This window comes from Vipera berus (assembly GCF_964194415.1).
Source record: "Vipera berus genome assembly, chromosome: 2".
NCBI lineage: Eukaryota > Metazoa > Chordata > Lepidosauria > Squamata > Viperidae > Vipera > Vipera berus.
In genome coordinates this window covers 35,492,487-35,512,413 of record NC_138203.1, presented here as the reverse complement: position 1 = coordinate 35,512,413, position 19,927 = coordinate 35,492,487, and the positions used below count along the sequence as shown (strand labels likewise).

The 19,927-nt window shown below is 35.9% G+C and overlaps 1 protein-coding gene across 2 annotated transcripts in view; it reads left to right on the top strand.

Annotated features, from left to right (window-relative positions):
• NAIP (NLR family apoptosis inhibitory protein) overlaps positions 1–19,927 on the top strand; it is a 29,052-nt gene that overhangs the window by 1,632 nt on the left and 7,493 nt on the right. For both annotated transcript variants that reach the window (XM_081317804.1, XM_081317803.1), the window contains exons 2-9: positions 6,860–7,428; positions 10,858–10,957; positions 12,303–12,384; positions 12,859–12,907; positions 13,758–13,883; positions 15,741–15,840; positions 16,847–16,928; positions 19,591–19,648. In XM_081317804.1, coding sequence (XP_081173930.1) covers positions 6,861–7,428; positions 10,858–10,957; positions 12,303–12,384; positions 12,859–12,907; positions 13,758–13,883; positions 15,741–15,840; positions 16,847–16,928; positions 19,591–19,648 — 1,165 coding nt within the window. In that variant the 5' untranslated portion in view covers position 6,860. The remainder of the gene's footprint in view (positions 1–6,859; positions 7,429–10,857; positions 10,958–12,302; positions 12,385–12,858; positions 12,908–13,757; positions 13,884–15,740; positions 15,841–16,846; positions 16,929–19,590; positions 19,649–19,927) is intronic.

Genomic DNA, 19,927 nt, shown 5'->3' with positions numbered 1-19,927 from the left:
ATAAATTGTCTCGCTCACAAACTGGAGGTATGGAGCACTTCTGATCCTGCAATCTGCTAGATGCGAAACCTGATAATTGGCTAAAGCCAACATTCATTCTCCTGCCAACTAGCAGTTCGAAAGCATGCAAATGGAAGTCGATAAATAGATACCACTTTGGTGGGGAGGTAACAGCATTCTGTGCACCTCAGCATATAGTCATGCTGGCCATATGACCACAGAAGTGTCTTTGGACAATGCTGGCTCTCTCGGCTAAGAAACAGACATGAGCACTGCCCCCTACCTTACTTTTTTAACATTCGTTCAGCTAGCCACTCCTCAGAAGATATTATGAGTAGAGATTAATAGTTGTTTTTGCAGCCAGAAGTTGAAGTTCAGTTGGAGGAGAAGGAAATCAACTGATTGTTTTCCTTAACTTCTCTTGAATTAAAACTATAAGACAGCACTGTTTACCATCCTGGAAATAGGACTCAGCCTTTAGGACAGCAAATTTTAGACCAGTAAAATTTCTGCCACCTCAAGGACTGGTGGATTACAGTTTATTTTAACTTTGTTATCTGGCTATCTCATTTACAGTGGCAATGAATGCACAGTTGGAATACTTGAAAGAACAGGTTATGGATAGACCATCATGGGGAAAAATTGATGTATACCAGGGCTTTTCAACCAGTGGTACAGTTACCACCTGGCAGGTGGTACGCGACCATCCTAGAAAAGTGGTAGCGGGGGAGGGGAATGAGCTGAACTGGTGGCAGCACCACACAAGCCTCCATCTTTAAGTTAAACAGTAATCTATAGAGTTTATTAATCAGTTTTTCATCTGTTTTTAACAATGTAAGATCAAGTTCTGTCTGTTCCTTATAGAGCCCCGTCGCTTTCACGTCTTCTTCATATCTCAACTGAATTTGTAAATATGGCAATACCTTGTTGTAAGTCTTGTCTAGATTTCAACCTTCCTTCATTATCCAGTAAGTCTTTATAAATTACAAGTTTATCATAGTTAATTAAGTTTGGGTAAGCAAAAGCTTCCATTGAGAGCCATTCAGGTATCTTAGTATAATTTTTTTCTTTTCTTTTTTCCCATTCTAAGAGAAGTGCATTTCTTATAGCATGGTTCTGAAAATATCTATGCTCTTTATTCTTTCCATACCACAGAAAGGCATGCCAGCCAATCTGCAGGACATGCCCTTCTAGGTATGGTAATCTTTTGTCTCTAAGTGTTATCCATTCTTTAATCCACGTTAAAGTAGCTGCTTGGTAATATAACTTCCACTCTGGAAGTCCCAATCCTCCCCTTTCTCTAACGTCCTGTAGCAATTTCACTTTAATTCGTGCTTTCTTCCCTTGCCAAACAAATTTCAAAATTATGGTATTCAGTTCATCAAAAAAGGCTTTTTCTAATTTTACCGGAATGGTTTGAAATAAAAAGAGTATTTTTGGTAAGATATTCATTTTAACTGTAACTATTCTCCCCAATATTGACAGTTGGATATTTTCCCACTTTTCTAAGTCCAGTTTTATTTGTTTTAATAGTTTTGTATAATTGTCCTCTTTCACTGTTATACATCTTGCTGTTAAATAAATTCCCAAGTATTTAACTTTTTTAACTATTTGAAGATTTGTTTTTCTTGCAAGTTGCATTTTCTGTTTTTCTGTTAAGTTCTTTGTCAAAACTTTGGTCTTTTCTCTATGTATTATCAGAACTGCAACCTCAACATATTGTTCTATTGTGGCCAACAGTTTTGTGCTTGTTTCCAGAGGTTCTTCCAGTATAAAGACCAAGTCATCCGTGAATGCCTGCAATTTTTATTTTCACCCTTTATCTCCAGTCCTCTGATCTCAAAGTCTTGTCTAATATTTCTGTTCAATACTTCCAAAGTTAATATGAATAGCAGTGGTGATAAAGGACATCCTTGTCTTGTGCCCTTTTTAATATCAAAATTTTCTGTATAGTCTCCATTTACAATTACTCTAGCAGTCTATCATAAATTGCATAAATTGCATTCATGAAGTTTTATCCAAAATCCATTTCCAAAAGTTGCTGAAACATAAATTGCCAATTTAAGTTATCAAACGCCTTTTGCGCATCAAGAAATATCAAAGCCATCTGTTTGCCTGGATGGGCCTCATAATACTCTAAAATGTCCAAGATTGTTCTTAAATTGTTTTTTATCTGTCTTTTAGGAAGGAAGCCATTTTGATCTGTGTGTATAAATTCAATCAAAAATTTCTTAATTCTTTCTGCCATTATTGAAGAAAAATTTTTATAGTCTACATTTAGCAATGAAATTGGTCTATAATTTTTTATATGTATCAAATCTACATCTTCTTTGGAAATTAAAGTGATATTAACTTCAGTCCATGTCTTTGGTATTTTGGTTTTCTGAAGAGTTTCATTACAAAGTTCTTTCAAGATCATAGTAAGCATGTCTTGTAACGCAGTGTAGTATTCTGCAGGCAGTCCGTCTGGCCCTGGAGTCTTGTCCTTTTTTTGCCTTTTTATAGCTTCTGTAGTCTCCATCATTGTTATTGGTTTGTTCAATATATTTTGGATATTCTGAGGAATTTTCGGTAGATTTCCTTTTATTAAATACTGCTCTATTTTTTCCTTAGAAATTTCCTTTGTCTCATAATATTCTTTCAGTTTTTCTCATTGCATCATTTTGAAACTGTATTTCTCCTTTTGTATCTTGGAGTTTCTTTATTATTTTCTTTTCTTTTTCCTTTCTCAATCTATATGCTAGCCATCTTCCCGGCTTGTTAGCATTTTCAAAAAAGTTCTGTTTGACCCGTTTGATCTGTTGAGCCATTAATTCCATCTCAGCTAAATTTAATTTGTGCTTTATTATTTCCATTTGTTTCTTGAGTATTACTTTATCTGGCTCTATTTGTAATTCTAATTCTAGTTTTCTAAGTTCCTTCCTCAGCTTTAATTGTAGTTGTTTCTGTTCTTTGTTCTTCTTAGCAATATAAGTTATGGCCAGGCCTCTAAAGTATGCTTTGGCAGTGTCCCAAACATTTTGAAGTGATGTTTCTTCCTTCTTATTGATTTAAAAAAAAATTCCATTTCCTTTATTGCTAATTGCAGGAATTCTTTGTCCTTCATAATCGATGTTAGGGACCATCTAGGTTTCTTCTTAATTCCTTTCCATATCATTTTTATTGGATTGTGGTCTTCCCAGTCATTGGTTTCAATTCCTGCCTCTTTGATCATCAGTTTCAAGTCCAACGACATCCATAACATGTCAATTCTTGACCATGATTTATGTCTATTTGAGTAGAATGTATATTGTAGTTTCTCTGGGTTTTTCTCTCACCATATATCTAAAAATACTAAATTCTTCTATCATTTTTGAAAATGCTTTAGGTAGTAAATTTCCTCCTTTCCGTCCTTGTTTAGCACTTTTATAGTCCAAAGTCCTATCCACTATTGCATTAAAGTCTCCCATTATACAAAAGTTTTGGTAATTTGAGTCTAATATTTTCTTATATAGTTCAAGATAAAATTGTTCTTGTTTGTCATTAGGTGCATATATTCCAATCTTTAATATCTGCTTTTGGTCCATCATAATTTCAACCATTAAAATTCTCCCCTCATCATCTGCATAAATTTGTTTAGGCATCATCTTTTCTTTGATATAAAAAGGTACTCCTCTTTTCTTTTGAGATGACGTAAAGTTTGCCAATTTTTGGTTGTTCTGAAATTTTGATATGTTGCCTCTTAATATGGGTTTCTTGAAGACAAATTATATCCATTTTTAATTTTTGTAAACATGTAAACATTTTCCTCCTTTTGGAGGGGGAGTTTAAGCCATTGATATTTATTGATAAAATCCCAATTTCCTCCATCTTTTTCAATTATATCTGGGTCTTAATCTTATCTGTCTCTGATCTCTTGGTCTTGTGCCCTCTTCTGGATAAGAGTATGTAGTTTTAGTTTCTTTGGTTTCTTCTCTTACTCTTTGATTGGTCTCACTTTCCACTTGTGTTTCGTCTTGTTTCTTGTGTTCTGAGTCATCTCTCTCCAGAAAGGGTCTGTGGCTATCAAAGAACTCCAATGCTTTAAGTGGTGTGTCCAGTCTGTATATTTTCGTATCCCAGCAGATTAAAATCCCTTCTGGAATCAACCATCTGAAGTTCACTCCTTTTTCAACAGGTTTCTTAGTTAAAAAGTGGTAGTCTCTTCGAGCCTCTCTTATCCTTCTAGGGATTTGCTTGAGAACCACAATTTCTTTTTCTTTATATTTCAGCGGTTCATTTCTTACTTTTCTCAGGATCTCATCTCTTGTAGCTCTTTTTAAAAATCTGACATGCACTTCTTTGGGCACCTTATTTCTTCTAGCATAGTTGGAGTTAACACGATATACTTGGTCCATTTCCCCTGCCATTTGTGACTTCCCAAATCCGAGTACGTCTGCCAGCAACTCTGTCATCAGTTCTAAAGGATCCTCTTCCTTATCTTCCGGTATATTTTGAAATCTTAAAAAGTATGATGCTCGCTCCATTTCTATAACAACCAAAGAGTCTTCCAGTTCTCCATTAATTTGCATCAGTTTTTGGTTTTCATCTTTCAGGTCTTCCAGTTTCTGGTCCACCTCCATTGATGTGTGTTCCATTTTTTGGATTCTTTGTTGATTTTCTGCAATCGTCTTTTTAAATTCTTTCATTTGGGAGTCTATATTAATAATTTTTGGTTCATTTTGTCTAAATCACTTTTCAACTCTTCATGATTTTTAGATGCTGTAGCAGACTGGGCAGCATTAGCATCCTGGATTGCTTGTAGAATTGCTTGAGTGTCCTTCTGTTGGGTATCGGTCTTCTCCTGTTGTAACATTGTAGTAATTGGTTTGTGGTAGACTGGGCTTGCAGAAGTTGAAGCCGGGGCAGAAGAGCCTTTTTCCCAAGTTTGGATGTTAGAAGTACTCATCTTTGTCTTCAGGTTGTACTGTATGGTGTCTCTGCCCAATAGACAGATTTTCTAATCCAATAGTCTCCTAATGGTTAAAAGATAAAGGTAAAGGTTCCCCCACACATGTGTGCTAGTCATTTCCAACTCTAGGAGCCGGTGCTCATCTCCGTTTCAAAGCCGAAGAGCCAGCACTCGTCCGAGGACGTCTCCATGGTCATGTGGCCGGCATGACTAGACACCAAAGGCGCATGGAACGCTGTTACCTTCCCACCATAGTGGTCCCTATTTTTCTACTTGCATTTTTACGTGCTTTTGAACTGCTAGGTTGGCAGAAGCTGGGATGAGTAACAGGCGCTCACTCTGTTATGCAGCACTCGGGATTTGACCCGCCAAACTGCTGATCTTCTGATCGACAAGCTCAGCATCCTAACCCACTGAGCAACCGCGTCCCTAATGGTTAGGAGAGAGTAATCCAGAAAATTATATTCAAAAACCAATGATAAGGATTCCAGGCTTCTCTATATTTATAATCCAAGGGAGTCCAAAATTTTCAACTTGTTTAGGCAATAGTCTATCTTGAGAACAGTAGAAACACACCAGAGAGGCCAAAGAGAAAGAAAAAAAGAGCAGGGAGTTTATTTTTCTGCAATAAAGTCTCCAACTCCCTTCAAAGAAATATCTGGGCAAACAGCCAAGTTTCAGGCAAAGATAACTCTGTTGAGGAAAAATGGATGTAGCTTTCAAGCTTTGCCAGTAGATGGCACTTACTGTCCATTCTCACTCTTTCTGCCGAGAGAGATGAAAAGAATTTATATATAACTTTCAATTTTAAAAGGTTTTAAAAAAATAAAAATAAAAAGAGAGGGAAGAAAAGGGAAAAATAGAAGTTGTGCTGTCTTTCAACAAAAAACGCCCAGTTCTATCAAAACAAAAGCTTCCCAAACTTTTACGCCACAGATAGCCTTGTAACAAAGTAAAGTTTTCACTTAGCCAAAAGCTTAAACCACCACTTCTAATTCGGGAGGGGGTGATGAAAGGAAAAAATTCCACCCTCCTCCCTAATAGTAAGGGCTTCGCTTTCAAGGGCTGGGAAGGTGCTTTTCCACTAAAGATCTTGGCTTGTAGGGAGAGTGAAAGGAAAATCCTCACCCAGAACAGCTGATTGCTCTTTCAATTGCTGTTCTCCTGCCTCCACCAAACAGCTGCTAATGGCGGAATGCAAAGTGCAGTCTGCCTTTCTTCCTGCCGGTTCCAGGGGCTCTGTTGGGACCAGCGGTTTGGCTACCGCCTAGCCACAGTCCTCACACATTTACCCATTGGGGCCACCCCTACAGGGCAGCATTCAGTCCATTTGGACCCACCAGCTCAGGGGTGTCAAACTGCCGGCCCGTGGGCCGGATGTGTCGCAACGAAACCGCACCCATCCCATTGCCGGCAATGGGGAAAAAGCTCCGATACATCGCATGATGTCGTGAGTTTGACATGTCTGCACCAGCTAGTAGAATTCGGACCCGGAGGAAGAGAGAAACAATTCCCTGAGTCTGTCCTAGCTGACGTCAGCGGAAGCTCTCTCAAGTTTTTGACACCTTGTGAGGCGACTGGTGGTACTCAGATGTTGCCATATCCTAAAAGTGGTACAATGGGTGAAAAGTTTGAAAAGCCCTGATCTACACAGTTGCTAATAGTTAAAAAATGTCCTGATTAATCAATCTGGCTGTGCAGTAAAATGTAAAAAAAAAGTAATAATTCAGTAATGCTCTAAAAAAAATAGTAAAATGTAGTACTTGTGATAGCAAAGCCATACTACTTTCTGTTGACTACAGGCCATTTTAGTCCTTGGGGAAAAATAAACACCATAATTATTACTACTCTTTGCAATAAAGAATGTAATTTCAGAACCGAGGTCATTTATGATGTATTGACTTATAAATTTTGTTTGGTTTTTAATAGAATGGCTGCCCAACAGAGTTCTGCAGATATCAGTAACATTTCAGAGCTGGATTCCTCTTCTTTGGAGGCTTATTACACTGGGCTCAATCTTAATTTTAGCAAATTTATGGAAGAAATGGAGCTAGATCACCAGCAAGTCCGGAATCAACTGCAAAGAGGGTTTAATCCTACAATGAGAAGTGAAGCCAAAAGGTTAAAAACTTTCCCCTCCACAAGTAATTCATTTTGGATGGCCACAGAAATGGCTGCAGCTGGCTTCTATTACAACAATGTGAAGTCTGCAATACAATGTTTTTGCTGTGGATTAGTTTTGCTTAAAAGAAGTTCTCAAAGGTCACCTTTTGAGTGTCATAAAAATCTATGGTCCAGTTGTGAATTTATTTTAGGCAAAGAGGTTGGTAACATCTCTAAATATGACATTCGAGTTCGGAATCCAGAGAACAATTCTCTAGAAGTGAAAAATAAGTATAAAGAAATGGAGTCAAGACTTGAATCCTTCACCAACTGGCCATTTTATTGTAAAGAGATACAGCCTGCTTTACTAAGTAATGCTGGATTTTATTTTACAGGTAACCTCAAAACATTTATTTTCTAATTTCTAAAATATTGCTTCTGTTAGATTTCCATGCTCTAAAGACCATGGAAAGCAATGCACGTTTTTTGTTGAGATGCAAAATTTTGCTAACAGGCTATTAAACAATACTGCTACAATTTGCTATCCTTTAATTATACCACATTTCAAACACTCTTTGCTGTTGAGAAATATTGCCATTTTTATGTTGATCAGTAGCATTATTCCCACTATACACCAAGCCGCAAATCCAAACAAGCCTTCTTACTGATGTTTCTGGATGCTCATTCATATTAACTGGGCTTTTTGGCAATGCAGAGTCCTTATTTATTTTCTCCAGGAAGTGTCAGGTATCTCATAACCCCACGGACCAGAAGAGTCATTACAAGTATTCTTAGAACTGGTGGGTGATCCAGTTACTTTCTGGGTGCAATGCACAGGTTTAAAGCCGTACATGATACACTGCCAGGTTATTTGTGAGACCGCCTATCTGCCTCTCATAACATATTGGTTAGAAGACGCTCCAGGACCCTTTTTGAAATGTTGTTATCTGATAGAAAGAGTATCCCTCATCCTATGGAACACCCTCTTCCATAAGATGCCAGGCCCCCATTCTCCTAGTCTTTTGGAAGACCAGGCTGTTCTCCCAAGCACTGAGGTAAGTGGCAACTGTAAATGTGAATGTCTGAAGAATTGTCGGGCAGCAAGAGGATTGTTGCTGCTGTTTATTAAATGGTGGTATTATCTTTTTTATGTTTTTGACTGCTGCTTTTAAGCCACCCAGGTTATTGTATGTAAAGTAGGCAGCAGTGCAAGTCTAATAAGCCAACCATCCTGGTGTTTGAGCCCTGGTGGAGCAGTGGTTAGAATGCAGAATTGCAGGCTAACTCTGCCCATAGCCTGGAGTTCAAGATTGACTCAGCCTTTCATCCTTCTGAGGTCAATAAAATGAGGACCCAGATTGTTGAGGGTAATATGCTAACATTATAAACTTCCCAGAGACTGTTGTAAAGCACTATAGGGTAGTGTATAAGTCTATTGCTATTGGTATTGGTAAGTCTATTGCTATTTTATTTGTTTCATAGAATCCAGTAGAAGCTACAATTAAGTCTACAAATTTAATATAGCATTTTGTATATGTACTATGTAATCAGGATGAATCTATTGGGTTTCATGAACAAGGATGGTTAATATATATATATATATATATATATATATATATATATATATATATATATATATGTTTTCGTAGATTCTCGCGGGTGTCTGTATGTGTAGATCTAGAGTCTCGGGTTTCTTCCCGCGTTCCTTTCATCTTCAGAAAGTTGTGGCGACGTTTCGACGAAATCCCATCCGTCATCATCAGGCCGGAGTGTTCCTCCTGCTGCTTCCAGGAGCAATGCGTGGTCTGGCTGTTCCTTTCCTTCCAACTGCCAGCCCCACCGGCAGTTGGAAGGAAAGGAACAGCCAGACCACGCATTGCTCCTGGAAGCAGCAGGAGGAACACTCCGGCCTGATGATGACGGATGGGATTTCGTCGAAACGTCGCCACAACTTTCTGAAGATGAAAGGAACGCGGGAAGAAACCCGAGACTCTAGATCTACATATATATATATATATATATATATATATATATATATATATATATATATATATATATATATATATATATATATATATATATATATATATATATATATATATATATATATATATATATATATATATATATATATATATATATATATATATATATATATATATATATATATATATATATATATACACACACATACACATACACATACACATACACATACACATACATATATATCTTAATTTTAAAAATACGAATCCCAGGCCAATTTACATAAAGTATAAAATCTTTGAACACCGAGATGGATAAAAAACAGTCATTTATTGCTAAAAGATCATAATAAGCAATAAAAAGTAATTGCTTAAACTGTTTAAAGCATATCTGCCTAATCTAAGCTTTCACTGGTCCTCTGCCAGTGTCATCAGAGAAAGCACTGAAGGTTTGAAAAACCGTTGGTAAGCCTGTTTGGTTCCATGCTCTGCTCATTGGCTGTGTGATGGACCTTGCTCTAGCCAATCATGATTGTTCTGACTGTCTCGCATCACTTCCCTTGCAATCTGGTCTTACTGTTGTCTGGGTAACATTTGTAAAATGATCTTTAACAATTAATTTCTATAATCTATATTCCATATGTTAATTTTAGTTGATATCCCCTTTCCCCAAAGTATCCTTCTTTGCAAACATTAGATTAATACAATTCTCATTATTTTGATAAGTAACAGTTAGGTATATAGTTTTCCCAATATTCCTAAAAACAATAATCACCGCCCTGAGTCCTTTGGGAGAAGGGCGGTATAGAAATTAAATTATTATTATTATTATTATTATTATTATTATTATTATTATTATTATTATTATTATTATTATTATTATTATTATTATTATTATTATTATTATATTAATATATTTCTTTTCTTATTAGTCATTTTGGTTGCCTTGTCATAAATCCTGTTACAGTACTTATTTCAGTTTATTTCTATCCCCAAGTTCTAAATATTCTTACTGGTGACAATTTTCTCAACAATAAATTACATTTACATTGGTAGATTTAATTCTATTTTTTCCATATAATCCCTCTCACACTTTTATATTTCTTAAGAAATAGATAAAATAATAGAAAGAGAAAAGAAAAGAAGAGAGAAACAAAAAAGAGGAGGAAAAGAAGAAGAAGAAGAAGAAGAAGAAGAAAGCAATGAGATACAAGAAATAACATACTACTTAAAATATATATCCCTCCTAACTTAATATATATTTATTTCCTCAATTTTTTATTCTTTTTAACCATAGCTAAGAATATATTAATCTATTTAATCTTTAAGCATTCCATTCAATAGATCCCCCTCCTTCTTCTTTCGGAGGTCTTTTATTTTTGGGACTTCTGTTCTTGAGGAAAATAGATAGGATAGAGAAAATCAATATTCTTACCCAATTCAAACATACTGTTTACAATCAACTTAAATTAGAGCTTGTGACTTCCGTTGTTTGCAGCTTGGGCTAGACTCTGACGATTAGGCTAGCCTTTCTTCTGTTGGTTTCTGGAAGGTTTCTCTTGGACCATTCGGGGAGATCGCCATCTCTCCTAGGTCCCTGGGATTTTCTTCCTTCATGCCATCTCTCTGGGGTGGCTTCTGCCCATTTAGGGTCCCCAACCAGAAAGAAATTCAGCTGAAGGGCTCGGCATTCTGAATCCCTCAAACTGCTTTGCTGCACGCAGGACCGGAAGCCTTGTTTGGCATTCTTATTATACTGCTTTGTTTTCCAAAATGATAGCTTCAAAGTACCAGAAGTCAGATGAATAGTTCAGCTCTGCGTAATTGTCATTCATGCAGGCATAAAGGACACAGTTCAGTGTTTTTCCTGCTCTGGGTGCCTGGGAAATTGGGAAGAAGGTGATGATCCATGGAAAGAGCATGCAAAATGGTTTCCTGAGTGAGTAATGTACAAGACAAGTTCACAATATCTTTTTATACCTGGTTCTGATATTGAAGAAAGCAGTACTGTAGCTATATTCCCAGCAGCTGAGACCCCATTACCAGATCCCTTGAAGCAAATTCAAGATAGCCAAAGAACAGAGGGACCAATAGTATCTTTGATCTGTGACCACCAACAGCAAGCTTGTTTACTTACCATGTCTCCAGATTATCTTCCAAGGAAAGCACCAATCATTGTAGAGTGATAGTAATTTAGCCCCATGACAACATAATTCAATAGTCATTCACTACGAGACCATTGCAGCATTCTTTTTTTTTGTTTATTTTTATAGAAAGGCCTTCCATATGCATTCTCAGTTGCAAAAATGTTGTCGTTGCTCTGTGTCTGCGAAACACTCTCCTTTTGGAAATGAAATTGAATTTTACCTCTCTGCATCCTGGAAGAATATTTATTAAATTTAACATTTCAAACAGTTTTAATAGGTTTAAAAATGTTTACTTAGATTAATATAAACTGGCATGATTTTTTTTATTTGAACAATGTTGTCTATTGCTTTAGCAATATTCAAAACAGCAGGAAGTCTTAGGCCAGGGGTAGGCAACCTCGGCTCTTTTATGACTCATGGACTTCAACTCCCAGAATTCCTGAGCCAGCCAAGCTGGTTGCCTACCCCTGCCTTAGGCTCTTCTGATGCAGTCCTGCCCTTCCAGGGTGCTGATTGGCTTCTTAGTCCCATGCAACAAATGAGTCACTCTGGATTGCTTAGGATGAACAAGTAGAAGAAGCAATCCTTTTCACTATCAACAAGCTATCACTGTTCCATCTTCAAGCACCACCATTCTGAAAATTGGAATGGTAATCAGATTTCAATATAATAGTTTTGTTAACTAGAAAGACTGTGTAAATACAATGAATAAGTAAATAAATATTTCTAGTGGACAAAATTCCAACCTGATACCCTTAAAACATCTTGGACTATAATAATCATTGCCAGCTCCATAGTCAATAACCTGCCACCAGCTGATGGTAGAATTTGTAATCCAACATTTTTGGCAGGCAGCAGCTAGAAAAACATTGCTCTTGGATATTTGTATGCTAGGTTTCAAGACACAAAAGTATAAGAATCCTGAGAATAAAAACTAGAACATGTCCTTATTTCATAATATGAAACTCAATTTGCTCATTGTACAAAATGTCCATAGTACAGTGTACCCATTACAATATGTTTACATTTGTGCTTTACGTTCTTGGTAAAATAGCAGGATAGACTGAAATTCCATTAATTGTTCATATCTGTTGTGATCATTTAAAATATTTAAATTACCATTATTTTATTTTATAGATGTGAATTTCTTCAAAGGGAGAAGTCCGAACATGAAATTAAACAGTATATTCAAAGTTATTGTGGATTTTTAGGCATTACGGTATTCTTTTTTCATTTTTATTTTATTGAAACATTAGACTATGATTGTTTAAGGAGTTACTCTTAATGGGGTAATCCTCAAGATCTTAATTTTTCTATTGGAAAGTCTAACTAAACCTCCTAAAAAGTATTTCTCTAGTTTCTCTTTCTTCACAAAATTAAAAGGTAGAATGTTTGAGTATTGTGGGAAATTAAAGCAGCAGTTAGCTGATGCTGAGATCTGGAAAATAAAAAGAATCCAGAACAACCCTGCAGCTGTTCTAGACATAATTATTTGTCAAAGTATAAACTCACGGCAGATGAAAGAAAGGTTGTTTGAACAAAACTGTTCAGTGGAGTCCTTATAACAACTTATGTACAGTATTTATAAATTGAATTCAAAATCAATGGAACTGCATATTAGCTTATTATCAAAGTCATAGAAGAAACATGACTAGAACCTATAAAACTAATTCTAATATTTTGTTTTGTTTAGGGAAAGCATTTTACAGCATCTGCGAGGAAATGTTTACCTTCTGACCCAGGTAAGTAATGGAAATAGAATTCTAGACCAGTGATTTAAATCATAAGAAAGCAGTGTAGACATTTTGGATGTTCAGACTTGACCATTGGCTTCATTCCCTGGCTCTTATGGATCTTGTTATCAAAAATTCTCTGAAGAATATGAGACTGCAAGATCATGCTAATGGTCATGAGGTCCAAAATGCCATATGATCTTCATTATATGAGTTCCCCTTTCCTATTGTTAAAACACTATTTTTTAAGTGTTCGTGGACCTTCTCCATGATGCAAACTGCTGTCACTGCAATTAAAAACTCAACTATCCGCTTGTGAACACGGTACAAGTTTCCACAGAATCACATGCTTCTTTGGCTTTTTATGTTTGTACTGGTTGAATTGCTACTGTATCAGTGGTTGTGATTATGTAGATGTCTATACAAAGTAAATACAACAGTTCAGTGGAGACAGGGCAGGAACTGATTGCAACAGATAACATTGTCCAGTTAATTTTTTTGTCAAAGCTTTGAAACATTTCAAAATCTGCTGAGTTTTAATTATTTACTTAACACTGTGTTTAAGAACACCTTTCATTAAGAACTCAAGATGGAGTACAACTTAACTCAAAAGAATTTTCTTGTCTAATCCCATCCTATACATAAATAGTGAAAACTGTATAAATGTCTCTGTACATGTGAGAAAAAGACATACAGGGAAATGATGATTGTATATCATCATTTCCTTTATTTACAGTTTTCTGGGTCTTTTAAAAACAACATACATTTTCTTCTCTACTGTAAATCATGAAAATATGTCTATTTGACAATATCTCAGGCATTTCTTCATAAACTCTGTCATATTTTTTTGTTGCAAAAGAGGACCCAGAACCCTTTTTGAACATCTATAAGGATGAAGAGATTCGGCTGGAATCCTTCAAAACGTGGCCACAAGATGCACATGCTGATCCAGCAATTCTGGCTAAAGCAGGTTTCTTCTATACAGGTAAGTCTCTTATTGCTCCCCTCCCAATAATCTTACTCTTATTTACCAAGGTCTGCAAAGTAATTACTGAAATGTAATTAAAATTGTCTTACTTGCACTCAGTTCTAATTAATAATCACCTTCTCTTTCTAATTGTATATCCTTGTATTCTTTTACTTTTTTAAATAATATTTTGAAAACATCTGTACATTGTTTTAAGTCAAAAGTCAGGTTTTGGAAATGATGGCTATATTGAAGAATTTTGATTCAGTCACCTCCTAGGAAAATTGTTTTTATTTTTTAAAATTCCTTATATATAAAGAGAAGTGTTTCTCAAGTTTGGTGGCTTTAAGATCGGAAATCTTCAGTGCCCAGAATTCTGAAAGTTTAGGTTCACATATCTTAAAGTTGTCAAGATTGAGAAGCACTGATGGACATTAACCACACTATTTTGAATATTTAACCTTAATACTGTTTTATGAGGTTCTGCATGCTTGGAAAATGACTCAGAGTAAAATAACTTCAGCTTTGAGTAATTGTGGTACTCATTAAAACAGTTCAAGATTTTTCAGGTTTTATGAAAGCCTCAACAAAGGAGCAGCTACTTGAAGAGACACTTCAACTTTAAATAATGTATTCCTTAAAGTGTCAGCATGTTTTTTCAGGCTTTCATAGGCTACTCATTAAAATCAAGCAACTATGCTTGGTTGAGGGCTTAGCTCTATGTATGTTGTATTTATGTTTTTACGGAAGCATATATAAATGTCTCAAAAAGAGGAGATGGAAGTTTAATAATAATAACAATAACAATAATATAATTGGAAGGGACCTTAGAGGTTTTCTAGTCCAACTCCCTGCTACAACTTGATATATATTTCTTTTCTTCAATTGTGCTTGGCCTTCTGAAAGGTTATGAAAACCTAGCTCTTCACCCAGTCGCTGGGGTAAAAATAATATAAACCTTGGATTGTTGTCAAGGCATGCTAGGATGATTAAGGAGCCTGGTTTTTAGCTTTTAGCTTTATGTTTTTCATGTTTTTATATTTTTATTGTTATGAGCTGCCCAGATTTGTGCTCTAAAATGGGTGGCTGTACAAATCTTTTAAATAATTGTATAAATAAATTCATAGAATGGAATCATAGAATGGAAGGGCTGCCCAGTGTAGAAATCCAATATTATAGCATCCCTGCTAGATGGCCACACATCATCTGTTTAAATACTGTATCAAAGGTGCTTCTTCAAAAGGCATCTGGACTATTTTTTTTTCTCTTGAGGAAGAAGAATAAAATGTTTTGCTTCTCATCCACGTTGTGATGGTGTGTGTGTGTGTGTGTGTGGAAGGAGAGGTACTGACAGTACTGACATTTGAGACTGGATAGTCAGAGAATGGAAGGATAGGTTCGGACTGGATGGTGCGGCAGGGGAATGGAAGGATTCAGTGGTGGGATTCAAATATGTGAACAGCCGGTTCTCTGTGTGGATGGCGCTTCTGGAAGTCCATTCTGGGCCTGGGCAACAAAAAATTACCTACCAGTTCTGCCGAAAAGGTGTGAACTGGCTGAATCCCACCACTGGAAGGATTGTATTTCTTTGCAGACATCTGGTTGTTAGCATTATATCTATTACTTTAATGATCTTGATCTATTGTTAACAAGTCAACTGAAACAAAGGGGAGTATTACAGATTTCTGATAAAAATTAAAGATCAAACATTGATGACAACATTCTTCTCTCTCTCTCTCTCTCTCTCTCTCTCTCTCTCTCTCTCTCTCTCTCTCTCCCCCACCCTCTCCAATGTGTGTTTGTGCATATACTGTCTGTATACACATACACGCACACATATCCCACAATATTGAGCTGCTATTGCCTTTTTTGCAGGGAGAAACGATACTGTACAGTGTTTTTGCTGTAGCGGATATGTATACAACTGGGAAGAAACTGATGATCCTTGGGAAGAACATGCGAAATATTTCCCTCAGTAAGTGAAGATTGTGCTGAATTATCTCAGTATAATATAATTTATTAAAATGGTATAACTGCTTGTTTATTTCTAAGTTGCAAATATGACCCACTCTTGTAGAAATAAATAAAATAATAAATAATAAAAATAAATATTTGGATAAATATGCATGTTCTAATTGGTTGACTTAATTACTCCCTAAATTGTGCTAAGGGAGTCCTCTTAGGGAGTTTGTTCCAACTCCAGTGAATTCTTTTCCACACTGTGGGTCCATCGTGTTAAAAAAATGAATTCAATACAGAAGTCAAACAAACATGGCAAGATAAGCAGAATGTTTTCCACTAATGACCTGAAAATGTTAGAAGGACTGTACATGAATAAGTTGTCCTATGGATAGCTTTAAGTACCATTGTGAATTCCTTAACTTAAATGCTAAGAACTAGTGAATCTGTCTCAGCAGGAGAATAGTAGAGGACTTTATATATTCCAACCATCTAGAATATGGCAATTTAATGGTGAGAAACACCACTCACCACCCATATTTCCACATTTGGGCCAACTTTAATTTTCTAATTGTATTCAAGAATTGCTTCATGTCTTAAAATTTTGGTGCATTGATCACTCTTTCCTCCAAATAGTAGGGATGCCTCTCTTTTATCAAACAACCAGCCATCAAATGTGGTTATCTGGCTGGATTAAGCAGGACTTTCTATCAACATGCAGATAGCTAGGAATGGTGACAGTTATATTCAACCATCACAAATAGTTCTAGATTGGAGCAGACCACATAATCTACTATGGATCCTAGGCTGTGGACAAGAGATATAGTTTTAGTCTGTTTGGAAAAAAAGAAAGCAATTTAAGGCAAGCAGATTGGTTGGTGCCAGCCAGAACATCCAGATAAAGTAGCAAGATTCAACCATTCAATGGGGCACCATCAAAAGGAATACAAATATTAGTGGTATCTGATATGGTTCATTTTGTTGATCTCATTTAACACAGCTATTCTTTAAATGCATTGCAGTTGTAAGCTATCAGATCCAGAAAGATGGATATCGTCAGAAAATACCAAAATGCAACCAGAGGCTGAATCACAGAATGAAAAGGTAAAACAGAGGGTAGCTAGGATTTGATAAATTAACTTTTTCATAATAAAAAGTATTTTCCATCTGTACAAGTAGAAGTATCAGGGGAAAAGACAAGAACTGTTATTGTTTTTTTGTAATATACTAAGACATTGTCCCTGGTGTGCACAAATTTTAGATTTTGGTTACAAATTCAGTTTGCCAGTATAGACCCAGACAAGAACGAGTTTCATTGAAGAGGGGGTGATTGCTTTTAAAAAGGATAATAGAGCTTAGAGCAAAAGAAGGATACTACATTTCTTATTTAACTAATAAATTAGCTTACATCTTATATAGTGTAATACCTCCCTAATATATCACACAACATCTATTGGTTGTGCTGGATCTTTATTTAATTTTTAGTACCATTAATTGTAAATGGGTGAAACAGAAGAAGGTTCAATAACACAATGGCCATGTTGATGCTGAGGTAGTGGTGGTGGCTCTAGATTTGTTGTCAGCAACTGTGCCTCAAGTGAATCATGAAATCAGTGTGCAATCCCTATGAGCAACTGCTTAGTCTGCATATATGGAAGAGCCATATGTTTCACAAGATTCTGTCTGTCATCCATGAAATAATAGTTTACATGAAATTAATGGAATAGATTGTAGTTGATGCCACCAACTATTACTGTAATCCTTTGGAATGCCAAGGCGTCTCTTTAAATTCTACACTAGTATCTAAAGAGAGTGAACAAACAGAAATGTAATAAAGTAAAACAAAGTGTCCTTCTCAGTGCTATGGCTGATCAATGAATAGTGATTCAAGTCCATATAATCCCCTTGTACTCTACTTGAATGCTCAGAATAGCCGTACACCACTATCGTTTTTACTCTCCAATCCATCCATACTTCCAACTCTTATTTTTCAATGGCCTCATGCAGTGTTTCTTAAATCTTTTGCTCTCAGGACCTTTTTCACTTATAAAAATTTTGGACAACTAAAAGAGTTTTTGTTTATATGGAGTATATTTGTCAATATTTACCATTTTAAAATTTAAAATTAATGCATTCATAGAATATTTATTGAATCATGTAAAATAACAATATTAAACTCATTAGCTATTAAAATAAATATAATATTTTCCATAAAAACCCTATATTGTAAGAAAAAAAAATGAAAAGTGATACAGTTTTAAATTTTTATAAATAATTTCAATATCTAGTAAATAATTTTGATTTTGTGGACCCTCTGGAGTCCCTGGTCTACATTTTAAGAAATGCTAGCCTTTAGTATGTAGTATAATATTGTAGCTATAAAAGCACCATTGAAAACAAAGCAGCTCTCTGTCCCGTTGGTCAATACGTACATGGCAAAATCAGTATTCTGCTACTGCTCCTTCAAATCTGTATTCATACTGAGGCAATAAACAAGCAAATAACAAACTGATACTGGCGAATTAATGCCCATGGGAATGCATAGGAGAAATGGTGGGCAAATTACAAAATGACCACTGTGACTTTGCAGTGCAAGCTCTTCCTCTTTTTTACATGCATTGTGACATCACATGCACAGAAGAGTCAAAGCTTGTGTTGCAACTCTTGTTTTCTTATTCTGATGAAATTGTTGGGATTCTATGGATAACTCTGTTATTGGGTCCAATTCAAGATGTTGGTTATTCCATATAACATCATATACAATACCATATGGGCAACAATCTTTATAAGAGTCTTCTCCAGATAACACCTGCCACCTGTCCATAATATGGTTGGGAGTGGATTAGCAGTGGGCTAATGCCTCCTTAAGTAACACCAGCTGCCTGCAATTAGTGCAGGTTCACATCCCACCAGGCTCAAGGTTGACTCAGCCTTCCATCCTTCCGAGGTAGGTAAAATGAGGACCCAGATTGTTGGGGGCAATAAGCTGACTTTGTAATAATGCCGCTTAGGGGGTGTGTGAAAGCTCTAATAAGCAGGCATATACATCGAATGAAGGCTACTGCTAAGCTTGTAAGCTGCCCTGAGTCTTCGGAGAAGGGCGGGATATAAATGGAATTAAAATAAAATAAAAATAAAAAATACCCGTCCTTAGAATGACTCAGCTTGGAATAGCTGTCTTCCTAAGGTCAGCCTAGCTTCCACCTTTTGAATTTTTTCAGAAGAATCAGATTAAAAACAATTCTCTTCCAGGGAGCTTTGGTAGCATTTGTGTATGACACATTTAATTATTTGAATATTTATGGATATTATGAATGCCTTAGATGTATGCAACTGTGGCAAACTTCCCAGGGTTATTTGATTAAGTGGCACACAGGTAATTGTAATAAAGAAAATAATAAATTACAAAAAAAATTGAACTTTAAATCAGCCAGAAAAAAAATCAGTATAGCTACTCTATGGAGACACTAGAAGAGAAATCAAGGATAATGGCTCTTGTGGTTAAGGAATCAAAGCCCCAGAACCAAGATGTAGAGATCATTCTGAATTTTGGTTTAAGTATGTCCAGGTATCCATTTGCATAGCTAAAACTGGTGTGCTATTGTGTTTTCTTTTTCTGGAATGTCAGCTACAACCCTAGCAATACCAACATTTGTTACATCCTGTTTTTCAATGTAATAGAAATAGAGATTTCTCTTTCACCTTTAGCAGTATTTATAATGGATGTGCAAGACAGAACTTTAATATAACATGCTTTTTTTGTTAGCAAACCTATTACAATGAGAATTTCAATGAAATAGAAGCTGTCTGCTCAACCATGACCAGTAAGTATTTTACCACATGCCATGACATGGATCTCTGAGATTTTGCCTTAAATTTTAAGATAAGGATGTGAAGTGTTCACTTTGTGCAGCATCTAATAACCCTGCACTAAAAACACCTGTGCAGCCTTTGTATGCAGTTCACTGATTCAACAGGTTTCTTAAAGTTTATATTTAAATGCCTAAGGTTTCAGAGCAAATGAGGGGCATACAGTCAACTGTATTACCCAGCTGGATATCAAAAGAGATGCTTTATGTAGACATTAATTTACAGTATACTGT